The 12,609-nt window shown below is 39.7% G+C and overlaps 1 protein-coding gene across 3 annotated transcripts in view; it reads right to left on the bottom strand.

Moving 5' to 3' along the window:
* The window catches only part of FEM1C (fem-1 homolog C), a 103,983-nt gene that overhangs the window by 66,653 nt on the left and 24,721 nt on the right, over window positions 1-12,609 (bottom strand). The window contains exon 4 of one of the 3 annotated variants that reach the window (XM_073222062.1): window positions 11,894-12,485. The exons of the other annotated variants lie outside the window; for them this stretch is intronic. Within the exon in view, the coding sequence (XP_073078163.1) occupies window positions 12,433-12,485 (53 nt within the window). The 3' untranslated portion in view covers window positions 11,894-12,432. Of the gene's footprint in view, window positions 1-11,893; window positions 12,486-12,609 lie in introns of those variants that run through there. 3 annotated transcript variants of the gene reach the window in all.

Below are 12,609 nucleotides of genomic sequence, written 5' to 3'. Positions count from 1 at the left end.
CTGGTGTCTGGATGTTTCTTCATTTTAAAAAGTCTGACAGAGAAGGGAATATTTGCTCTCCCCTTTTTGAGACAAAATTAAAATAACAATTTAAAAAGAAAACATTTTAAAGCCTCAGTGTTTACAATCCCATCACCGCTCACAAGTGTGACAGATAATACCAGCCACCACTGCTAGTATGGAGGAGTGACAGGTGATCAGCAGCAGGCTGGGCTTTGCTTTATAACTGTTAAGAAAGTGACAGGTTGCCAAGCATTTGTTTAGAATCCCTGACTCCCCTTTTTCCCTCCCACTCATCATTCAGTCCATCAGCGTGCTTCAGGAACTGCCTCGGAGCATTAGCCTCTGTTTCCCCGTCTATCTAGTTCCACCACTGGCACCCCTGCCCAGCCACCACCACCTTTCCTGTGGCCTGTCGCCAGCGCCTCCTCAAGGCTTCCTGGCTTCCACTCAAGAGAGCAGCCAGGCTTATCTTTCAGGAATGCACAGCATGTCAGTCTAAGGTCAGAACCTTCCACTGGCTTCCATTGCACCAAGAATAAAATCCAAAGTCCTCCACACAGCCACCAAGGCAGGCTATGCACCTGTCTAGCCCTCCCACTTCTCTGCTGTGTCCTTGCCAGTCCTTAAATGACTAGGCAAGAGCCGGCAGGCCTTCCCCTTGCTGCCCCCGGACTCAAGCACTCTGTTGTCTGAAGCGGGCCCAGCTCTGTTCTTCCTGGGCATCGGGTCTCAGAGCAAACTGCAGTTGGGCAGAGGCCTGTGGTGATCACCCATTCTGAACTGGCCATTCCGACTCACCCCCCACCCTTCTTCATTGGTCTTGTTTTTGTCCTGCAGAACTTGTCTTACAAACTAAAATTGTTTTTTCTCTGTCTCTCTTCCATTGGAAGATCAGCTGTGATCCAAGCTGTGAGCTTGGGATCATTCTCACCATCCTTTAGCTCCAAGACCACTGCCTATCACTTGGTCTGCACTGCCAATACCTACTGGACAAATGAATTCTCCTACTTCTGAATGCAATGCATATTCACTGGAGGGTACAATCCTTCAGAGAAGGAAAAATGGTTAGGAAGCACCTGCTCTTCAGCAGACAAAGGAAATTGGAAATCTAGGCCTGTCATGGGGATGAAAGTCCAATACAGGTAACACAGGCAGTAATATTGTAATGACTTTGTAGGGTGACAGCTGTTAAGTACACTTACTGTGGTGAGCATTTTGTAATATATGTAATTGTTCAATTACCATGCTGTGCACTCAAAACCAATATATTGCACGTCAACTATACTTCATTAAATACAAAATCTAGGCCTATGTGTTGATGCTATAGAATTCACCCAATCACCTTTGCAGCTGTGCTCACACTCCAACCCTGCTTCAGACTCTAGAAATGGAAGCTGGTGATGGTAAACGAAGTGGCCAGAACTCTGCACCTGGAGTCAGAACATAGGGGGACGTTCGGAGCATGGGCATGTCATTGCCATGTGACTTTGGTCACGTGTTGGGTGGACTTACCCCCTTCTCTGTACAGGGGGAGCAATGCCACCTTCTTCCCAGATGGCAGAGTGGGCCAGCAGGGCTGTGGCCTGGCCAGGCTGCTGAGGGGAGAGCCCAGTGCGGGCATGCTCCCTTCCTTCCTTCCTTCCAGCTCTGTGGCTCTTTTCCTGCTGTCCTCCAAAGACAAGACCCATCTGGCCTGTATATATGCTCCCAGAGCATCAGTATATAGGCTTTTTAGGTTTGTTTGCCAAGCCCTCCAAAGCATATGAGCTCTGACAGCCAGGGATGCATCTTGCTGGGATAGTAACGGCTCTAGATCTTCAGAACACACTGCCTTGGTTGCACTTTATTCTTGGTGCATCGCTGAAATAGCAAGCTGCTTTCCTCAGAATGTATCAGGAATTCTGTTTCTTAGCAACACCCTTCCCACAGCAATAAAAGACAGAACATGATTCCCATCGGGCATTAGGAGTTTGCTCAAAATACCCAGAATGTGGCTGATTTTGCCTTAGTGGCCAAATTGGAAATCAGTTCACCTCTGCAAAGGCAATAGAGTTGAGGCCCTTTGAAGGGTCTCAATTCCAGGGCTTATCTTCAAAGATATTACAGAATTTTCATGTATTACATCTCACATTGTTGCTTTTCATGATTCAAAATTAAGAATGAAGCTTTTCAAATTCTGAGTTCTTTCCTCCAACTACCTTCCAAGTTCATCTTTCAAGAAAAGTTAACAACTTACTGGTTTTGAATACCAGCTACACTCTTCAGTTTTATAGTCTAGATTTCAGAAAATAGAAATTTTATATTTTTGATCAAGTATAAGAAAAATTCATGGCACAAGTAAAGTTCATTTACAGTTTAAAATGAAAAAAGTCTAGTATTTATCTTGTTTTATTATCTACTTTTCCACCAAATGATTAAAAAATTATGTTTCAGGTGTTCCACTTAGCACTTCAAATGTTTTATTTACTCCTCATAAAAACTCCGTGAGATAGGTCTGATTAATTCTCACTAACTGTGGAACTGAGGCTCAGAAAAGTTAAGAAACTAGCTCAAGGTCACACCACACACCTAGTATTAGAAGAACCATGTGCTTAATATATCAGTCTTTACTCTGTAAGATGTTATTCTTTACTTCCCTTTTTTATTTTCTGCTCTGCTCATCACTGCCTTTGACTAAGTTTGTTCAATGTAATTGAATGAATAAATAAACCCATGTATAACTTTACTTTTCTAGAAAAGGTAGTATTCAGTAGTTGCCTAAGGAAAGTTGAATATATCCATAATTAATACTTAATCCTTTAACATGCTTGATTGTATGTTACAAATAAAGTATGCTGAATGAATTCGATATAGTAGAAAAGCTCCAACGAGCTTTGACTTATTTTCTGAACAGATAAGTTTCTCACCACTAGAGCCAAAGTATTTTTTCAGCTGTTTGATAATCAGGGTAATTTACCACATCTTCTCTGTGTCTGCAATTCTGTCATGTCCTGTGGGTAACTAGGAGACCAGCAAGCAAAACAAATGTGGTCACAATTATTTAAAGTGTGTTCCCATCAGCTGGATCTAATTTTTTCTTAGACTCCTGACATTTGAATGGCTATCGTCTTCTATGACTAAAAGCAGTCTCGTCATTATAATTTAATAAGCTACTTTTTAACTGTAACACAAGGATCCAGCAAATATACCATCTGTCACACTGTTGGCAGAACCCAACCAAGTGCACCATTTAGGAGGGATTTCTCTGTCTCTGTCTTTCTGTCTCTGTTGCTCTATACAAAACATGTGTGTGATTATATAGTTATATTTATGTATAAATGTGCATATTAAATGGAGTGTCTTCAGGGTCAATATATGACATATAAGTAGAATGCTTGTGATGAAGTGACACATTAAATACACATTTCCTCTTTTAGCTCTTGAGATACTAGTCCATTGCTAGAGGTGGATGACATTCTTTTAAAGGCCCATTAAACACTAAATGCTTCACATATTTGTAAATAAGAACAAAAATAAAACTTGTACTTTGTACACTACAATAGCCCGTGAGTGAATTCTTCTGGTAGAGGAAATGCACCGTACACATTCATCCTCTCCTTTGCCTGGACACTGCAGGAACGCTGACAGTCTGTGACTACAAAATGAAGACCATCAGAGGCTCCAAAGATTCTCGGCCTGAAATCTTGGCCTCATTACAGGTTGCTCTCTAAGCAACTTTGTTTTCTATTGTGGACAAGGAAAAACAACGTTCACTTTCAGAGATGAATTCCATGGGCGTTCCCAAGGTCATACACAATTCTCAGCGCAATTATAAATTCTATGCTTTTCTGGTCTATTAACAAAAGTGTGAGTGAATTCTAGGGGGAATATCAATACAAAAATGACCATGACTCAACTCTAATTTATAAGACTGAAAATCCCTTAGTAACTCTGGTATTTGTGACCCAGAACAGATCAAAATGAGACTGCCAGACTAGCTTAATGCTGACTATTTCTCATTCCAAACACATGGAAATGGTGGATAAATACACCTGCCCACCCCACCTCAAAATTTTAAAAATACATAGCTGAGCTAGAAAGAAAGGAAAATCCTTAAGTTTCAGAAATAAAGAGGGGAACTCACAGTGAGAGCGTCAGTGCCCAAGCTAACACCAACACCGAAGGGGGCAGAGCCAATGTAGGGACTGAGGGCTTAGTTCCTGCCGAAGGCATCCCCTTGGGGCCTAGTTAGACCCTAGGAAGACTACTCTTGAAGTAAAGGGGCCAAGAAAACCTTAGCTTTCTAGTCCAGTAAGGCAACAAGGAGCCTTCACTGTCTGTCCATTACTCTAGATTAGAACAAAATGCTTCCAACAGAAACTGTAACTCTCAGCCCACACTGTGTACACAGAATCCAAAGTAATTTCCCCCTCTTCATATACAGGATGCTCAAGGTGCAAATATAATATAAAAACTGGAGCCCCTGGGACCCTGGTTGCTCTGTAGTGATATCCCCAAAGTCCTGGACCCACAGGTTTCCCACTTGAAGAAGTGCCACCTGCTGAGGACAGCTATAAAAATAAAATCACAATGATCAATGGAACAACAGAAGAGAAAGCCCAGAAATAAACGTATGCCTATGTGGTCAATTAATAGATGACAAAGGAGGCAAGAATATACAATGGGGAAAGGCAGTCTCTTCAATAAACGGTGTTCGGAAAACCAGACAGCCACATGCAAGAGAATGAAACTGGCCCACTGTCTAACCCCATACACAAGAGTAAGCTCAAAATGGATTAAAGACCTAAATGTAAAACATGAAACCATAAAATTCCTAGAAGAAAATACAGGCAGGAATCTCTTGAGCATCAACATTAGTAATATTCTCTGGATATGTTTTCCCAGGCAAGAGAAACAAAAGCAAAAACAAACAAGTGAGACTATATCATACTAAAAAACCTCTGTACAGCAAAGGACACCATCAATAAAATGTAAAGGCAACCTACTATATGGGTGACTCTATTTGCAAATGATATATCTGGTAAGGGGCTAATATCCAAAATATATAAAGAACTTATACAACGCAACACCAAAATAAATAAATAAATATTAACCTGATTAAAAAATGGATGAGGACCTGAACAAACATTTTTCCAAAGAAGAAATTCAGATGGCCAACAAGCACACGAGAAGATGCTCCAGATCGCTAATGATCAGGGAAATGCAAATCAAAGCCACAGTGAGATATCACCTCCCATCAGTCAGAATGGTCACTATTCAAAAGACAGAAATAACAAATGCTGGTGAGGATGTGGAGAAAAGGGAACCCTCCTAAACTGCTGGTGGGAATGTAAACTGGTCCGGTCACTACGAAAAGCAGTATGAAAGTATCTCATAAACTAAAAATAGAAATATCCTATGACCCAGCAATTTCACTTCTGGATATTTATCTGAAGAAAACAAAATCACTGATTTGAAAAGATATGTGCACCCAATGTTTATTGCCCCATTGTTTACAATAGCCAAGATATGGGAGCAACCAAAGTGTCCATCAACAGATGAATGGATAAACAAGAGGTGATACATATACACAGTGGAATATTATTCAGCCATAGACATAATGAAATCTTGCCATTTGCAACAACATGGATGGACCAAAAGGGTATTATGCTAAGTGACATAAGCCAGGCAAAGAAAGGCAAATACCATATGATTTCATTATACATGGAATCTAAAAGACAGAACAGAAATAGAGTCAAAGACACAGAGAAGAGACTGGTAGCTGACATTGGGAAGGGGAGTAGAGGGGTGGGTGAAACTGGTGAAGGGGATAAAGAAGCATACAATTCCAATTATCATATAGTCACAGGGATCAAAGTCCAGCATAGATATAGTCAGTAATATTGTAATATCTTTGCATGTTGATAGATAGTAAGTACACTTATTGGGGTAAGCATTTAATAATGTAGGTAACTGTCAAATCAGTACGCTGAACACCTGGAACCAATGTAGTGTTGTATGTCAATTATCCTTTAATGAAAAATAGATAAATAAAATAAAATAAAAATCACAACCTCCAGAAGGAAGTGATCCATCCTGAAGAGAGCAAGGAGGATAAACCTGAGATAAAATAATTAAAAGGGATCACAAATTAGGAATGTTTAACATGATAGGTAGAAACAAAAAGCAACAAAAAAACTGGATCAAAGTAGGACTTCTGGAAATAAAAGTACAGACATTGAAATTTTAAAATGTAATAGATGTGTTATCAGATTAGATAAGAGATACTACAGTGAGTGAGTGAAAGAAAGATTTATGAAAGTTTAGTACAAAGAGATTAAAAATAAAAGTTAATAGACAAAGAGAGGGGAAGAGTCTAAGAATATGTCTCATAGAAATTCTGGAAGGAAAGAATAAAGAGAATGAGGAAAAGTCAGTAGACAAAGATACAATGGGTGATAATTTTCCAGAACTAAAGAAAGACAGGAATCCACAGATTAAAGAATCATACTGAGTTACAATCAGGATAAATAAATAAATCCCAATCTACTCACATCAAAAAGCAACTGTAAAATGCTGAAGACAGAGAAAAACCTCCAAGTATATGAGAGAAAAAAAATGATTACCCAAAATGAAACAAAAGGACAGGACTTCTCAGCGACATTAGAGGCCCAAAGACAAGGCAATAGTGCCTTCAAAAAGCTGAGGAAAAAGCTGTCAATACAAAAATGAATAACATGTATCTTTAAAGTAGACACAGAAGAAAAGTTTTCCCAAAAAAGAAGGAATGGGCTACAGGCAATGAATAGTGCTATTAACGAAATAGGTAGTAAGGACTTTGGGCACAAACTAAAACAGGACAAAATGATTTGTTTGGATGGAGGAGGGTTAAAATAAAGGTGAACCGTCATCTCAGATTTGTGAGAATAGAGAAGGTATTAAAGAGAATGGACCCAAGTCTGTAATATTTTGGTCAGTGTGGATAGTTAGATATAGAAGTCAGTAATAGAAGTTAGTCAGTAATAGAAGTTAGATAGGTAATAGGAGACCAAGGCCCTTGCTGAATGTATGGCTTTAAGCCAGTGGGCATGCTGTGTCAGTTTTCTAGGAGTATGTATAAGCTTACAACAGACTTAGCTTAAAACAACAGTAATTTATTCTTGCACAGTTGCAGAAGTCAAAGTCTAAAATCAAAGCGTCAACAGGGAGAGCGCCTTCTGGAGGCTCTGAGGAAGGACCTGTTCCTGGCCTCTCCCCCGGCTCCTGGTGGCTGCCAACACTGCTGGCATTCCTTAACTTGCAGCTACATGGCTCCAACCTCTGCCTCCATCCTCACATGGCCTTCCCCTTGCTGTAGTTCTGGGTTTGCATGGCCTTCTCCTCTTCCATCTGATATAAGGACACTCTTCATTGGATGCTAACCCAGGATGATCTCATCTCAAGGTCCTTACATCCTCAAAGGTCACTTACATCCTCAAAGACCCCCTATTCCAAATGAGGTTAACATTCTGAGGTTCTGGGTCGGTCTACCTTTTGGGACTGTAATGCAACCCAGTACACATGCTAAAAATATCAAGGTAGTCACTAAAAAAGTTTCTGAAAAAGTGGAATGTATAAATTTGAAACAAATAGAGGGAAAAATACAGGAAACAATCTCGTTGAAGGTAGATAAAGGAGAAATAAAAGCTAAGTAAAAGCATGGTAAAATAAGATGGTAGATGCTAAATCCAAATTGAGACCAGACTATGAAAAAACTTTAAATGTAAGTAAGTTAAAACACAATGTTAAAAGACAAATTCAGAGTAGATTAAAAACAAAACAAAACCCACATAGATCATCGCTGACTGTGTTGCCAATGGGTTTCAGCCTGGAGCAGGTTCACTATGCATTCAGTGAGACCGAGGAAGGGCAATGGAACATTCTTGGGGTGAAAGGGTTTATTACCTGGCTTGTTCTCCTGGCAATAGGTCGAGCACTAGAATTATGTCTGCATCCAACAGTCTGCAGGTCTGCAATCCTCCTTCGTCCCTGCTCCACACAGCCGTCTCTTCTCTGTCCTCAGTGGGACCACCACTCCAGTCTCTGCTCTCCTGCAGCCATGCCACCATGCTGCCCAGAGCACTGGGCAGAGCTCTTTATATAGAGTCAATAGCAACATATTGCCCACACGTGTGTAGTGAGCTAGCCGACTAGGGCCAGGTGAGAATCCTGGCCACAGGAACCTTCACTTTATCCACACTGACCAAAATATTACAGACTTGGGTCCATTCTCTTTAATACCTTCTCTATGCCTGAACGTAGCAAGGCAGAAATACATTCTCATTTGATCAATGTAATGAAATCATTTTTACCTGTGACAGCAGCAAAAACAAACTATAAATAGGTTGCATAGTAGAAAAAAGGGAAAAATTGCTTTCAAATCAAATTTCCCCCATTCTAGTGGTATTAGGGAGTTCTTTTCCTAGATCAGTTTCAAGATTTTTAGAAAGTAATTTTAAATGGCTTAAAAGATTAACAAGAAGTTAAAACCATGAGGTTTATTTTTCAACCCCACACTCACCTTTCTTCTTCTGCAAATTCCACATTTAAAAAAATTCTTTGAAATTCCAGACTACAGAGCTCAGATCTCATTACCAAACGTGGCAGACTGTGACTGATTTTTCAACTGTGGTGAGCACAAATTCAGAATGCACAGCATGGGCCAGAATTAATGAGTACAGAATATAAAAAATGTCACTTGCAAACACACACACACACACACTCAAAGGATAGCTCCTACTATTTTATTTTTTTATAAGTATACATTCAAAATTAAATATAAAGTACAAATTTAGCACAATGTCAAAAAGATGAAGAAAAATCTGGTCAACAAACTATGCATTTTCCCTCTAAGCCTCATATTGATAAAAAGATGAAGTAACCAGACAGTCTTACCAATGTGAATTGTGACTTAAAAAATAAAAAGGTTACAATGTAATATATAAACAATTTTGATTCAAGAACTATTTCAATTCTTATTAAACCTAGGTCAGGAAAACCCTCTGCCCTTCACAAAATTAGCTTTGTTTGCCTCCCCAAAAACATTGCTCACTCTTCCTCAGTGGCAAGACTGGATTATTAATCTTTAGATCCCTGACTCACAGCCGAGTGCTTGATGGTCAACACATTTATTGAATGTGTGAATTTACATGATAAATTCCTCCAAAATGTATTCCCCTTCAGCCATAAGGACTCTTTGCCCTAAACTTTCAGTACATCGGTGGGCTAGAGGAGCTTAAGTTCTGATCGCCTGACCCAACAGCATTCTTTCACATCCTGGTATATACATGGTTTTACAGTTGGGACGTAAAGAAAAGCCAGTTTGTACAGTACAGAGCACGATGAAGTGTCGTGAGGGTTACCAGCGATTTTCTTAACTTGGCTTTTTGCACAAATCGGTTAAGATGTTTCAGTATTTAAGCATGGAGAATAATTTCCATTTAATAAACACTGTTTAAAAGAAAATTAAAGGAAAGACTCTTCCTTAACCTTGACCCCACCTATTCCAACAATCCTCAGACATCATTTCATTTTTAAGGCCTATTCAAAATGACAGGTGGACAAATTTCACCAACTGCCTCTTTTGATTCTCAGTACTCAGAACTTCTAAATTTAACATAAAAAGACAATCAGCTAAGCAGTGAAAAGATACCTTGGATTTGTTGAAGAATAAGCTGAGACAAACAGAAAATTTTCAGTTTGCAACAGTTAGTTAAATGTATATATTTCTACTCTAACAATATATACATTGTCTCACACATGTAGTAACCAGAGAGTCTTACTTATAGTAAGCTACAGCTTGTAGTCAGAATCTTAGATCACACACGTTACTCTCTCTGATGCCTATTATAAAACAGTCATTAAAAAAAAGTGAGGCTGGGGACAAAAGGTGCCGCCTTAAGTAACGTTGAAAAAATGTGTTCTGACTGGATGCTGCAAGGCTTGACAAAAATAGAAATGTACATAAGCAACTGTAGTCAGCAGGTAAATTTCTCACAGGAGTACTGGGTTAGCAATTGTGAAATTACTTTTATGTACACTAGGATTGAAAACCAATAAATTGTAGATAATGGGAGTTGAGTTTCTCACTGACAAAGAAAGAAGTTACAAATAAGCAAACGGAAAAAGCTAGAATATAACCTGTGGTGCTGGATCAGAAGGTGCAGATAACAGTATGAACTCAGGTTTATTTTAAATATATAGATAGATACAGAAGTAATCTTAAATATGTGGTATAGCTATGTTCATCTACATTAAACAAGCCATAAACATTCTAGTGTTGATTCTAAATACCATTCCCCAATCAAAGGAACAGGACTCCTTGGAGACACAGCTGATTCTAGGGCTGGGGCAGAGAATCCAAGAGGACACCGGAGTATGTTGTAGTGCCAGGAAGGAAGCAAGGCTAAGGAGAGAAAACAAGGGCATGACTCCCAGGGGCCAAAGCTGGAACAATCTGAGCCACAAAACAAGTAACTACAATATTTGATTCTAACACACACACACAAACAAAAGACATACCCATGAGCTGATACTGAGAAATGACTGAATGGGGGAGAAGGGTCAACCTCCCTTACATAAGAATTCCAAATGAATAAATGTAGGAAGTGGAGCTTAATTCCTCTCCTCCTTGACCAAGGGTTGGACTTTGTGACTCACTTCCAAAGAATAGCATATGGAATGGAAAAATAGTAACTCCCTAATAGAGAAAGAAGCCGGGCAGATACCATCTTAACCAAGTGATTAAGGTTAATATCGCCAGTGCTAAGCCACGGGGTATCATGTGTCCCCTGACGTGCCAGAATGAGAAGGGTATCTCACCTCTGTGGTCTTCTTCCCCAGAAACTCACAATTCCAGTAAAAGCATGAGAATGTATCAGATCTGAATTGAGGGACTTTTTACATAATACCCAACCAGTATTATTCAAAAATGTCAAGGTCTAGGAAAATAGGGGAGGACTGAGAAACTGTTCCAGAACAAGGAGATATGATGACTAGATGCACTGGCATCTTAAGATTGGATCCAGGCACAGAACAAGGACATTGGTGGAAAAACTGTGAAATCCCCATAGAGTGTGTTGGGTTAACTGTATTGCACTGATGTTGATCTTGGTGTTCATAAACAGCATGCATGTGAAATGTTAGCATTAAGGGAAGCTCGAGGAACCGTGTAGAGGAACTCTGTACTATCCTTCCAACTTTTCTGGAAAATTTTAAATTACTCCAAAATTTTAAGTTCTGGGGTATTCAAAGAAGTAAAAATAGTCCACACTCTCACTAATTTGCATAATTTATCTGTAAAAAATATTTTTCCTAATTCAAATATCTTTTTCAAAGTTAAGGTGGCATATGCCAGCTTATTTTTAAGATTACAGAAAAATCAGAAAGGTTTAAATGTGTAAGCTCTTCATGTGTAACTAGAGCTTACACCATTTCTTTAAAAAGTGACATAAGATGAATGCAAGCTATCCTAATATTGGCTACTGTGGAGACAAATAGGAAGGAATTGTTGCCTGCTGGCAGATTAGTATGGGCATACTTTTGCTACTTGATTTTTTCATGAAAGCTTAGCCAAAGGGCACAGGGACTAACCCTAATTTTCCTTTAACACTCCATTCTAAACAGGTGACACTCACTTCAATTCAGTCTTCACCTAATTCTATTTTCAGAATCTCCTGAATTATAGCTACTACCCACTAAAGAATTTGTCCTGAAAGAACTTAAAGATTTTAAATGGAACAAAAAAAACCCCATTAACTGTGTTTAACTGGGAGGTGAGATCGGTGGCTCTCTTTTGCTTATTTTCCTGTTTTCTACAGAGTGTGGATAGTACCTGGCACAGCAGGAATTCAATATTCTGTACTGAATACTCTACTGGTATATTACTTTATTAGGGAATCAAGGTGGGGATGGACTCCCAGAACTGTCCCAGCCATGGCCATAAGGAAGCAGGGCCCAGTGGAGGCCCTGGGGGAGCTGAGGATCCTCATGAAGTCTGGCAGCAAGGGAACTTCGGCCTTCGTAGTTAGACCACCTTTTCAGCTGGGTGGGGACTGTCCCAGAGCAGCTGGGAAGTCTGTGAAGGCTGAGCTGTAGCTCTCCGGGGGTCCCCACCGAGCACTGTCACAGCTCCTCATGCCACCATCACGTGGACAGCAGGGACATCTCCGCGAGGACATCCTGAAGGGCAGGTTGTTAGTACCATCCAGCTTTCTATGCAGGGCCAGGTAGGGCCCAACATGGACAGCACTTTGAACACACATGCTGCCAAGAAGTTCTGGAGACATCCATCCTTTACATACTTGCAAGAAACCGACTCAGAGCAGGTCCAAGAGCCCAGACCCTGACCACTGTGCTTATTTTTCCTCAGATGGTCTGTCCTTTTGATTTCCGTACAGGACTCTTGTTATCTTAATCTGCAGTGTCATTTTTATTTCCTTTGTTTTTTGTCCCCAGTTGAGCTCCTGTAGTGAATATATTTTAAGACATTTTGTTTTAAAAAAAATAATCAAGATGCCTGCTTTTAGAAGTATCCTTTATAGCTTTATAACCTACAAGGATATGAAATTATAAGGATGAAAAGATTTA

This window comes from Manis javanica, chromosome 14 (genome assembly GCF_040802235.1).
Source record: "Manis javanica isolate MJ-LG chromosome 14, MJ_LKY, whole genome shotgun sequence".
Classification (NCBI taxonomy): domain Eukaryota; kingdom Metazoa; phylum Chordata; class Mammalia; order Pholidota; family Manidae; genus Manis; species Manis javanica.
Note: the sequence above shows the minus strand (reverse complement) of the source record. Positions and strands in the feature narration are given on the sequence as shown.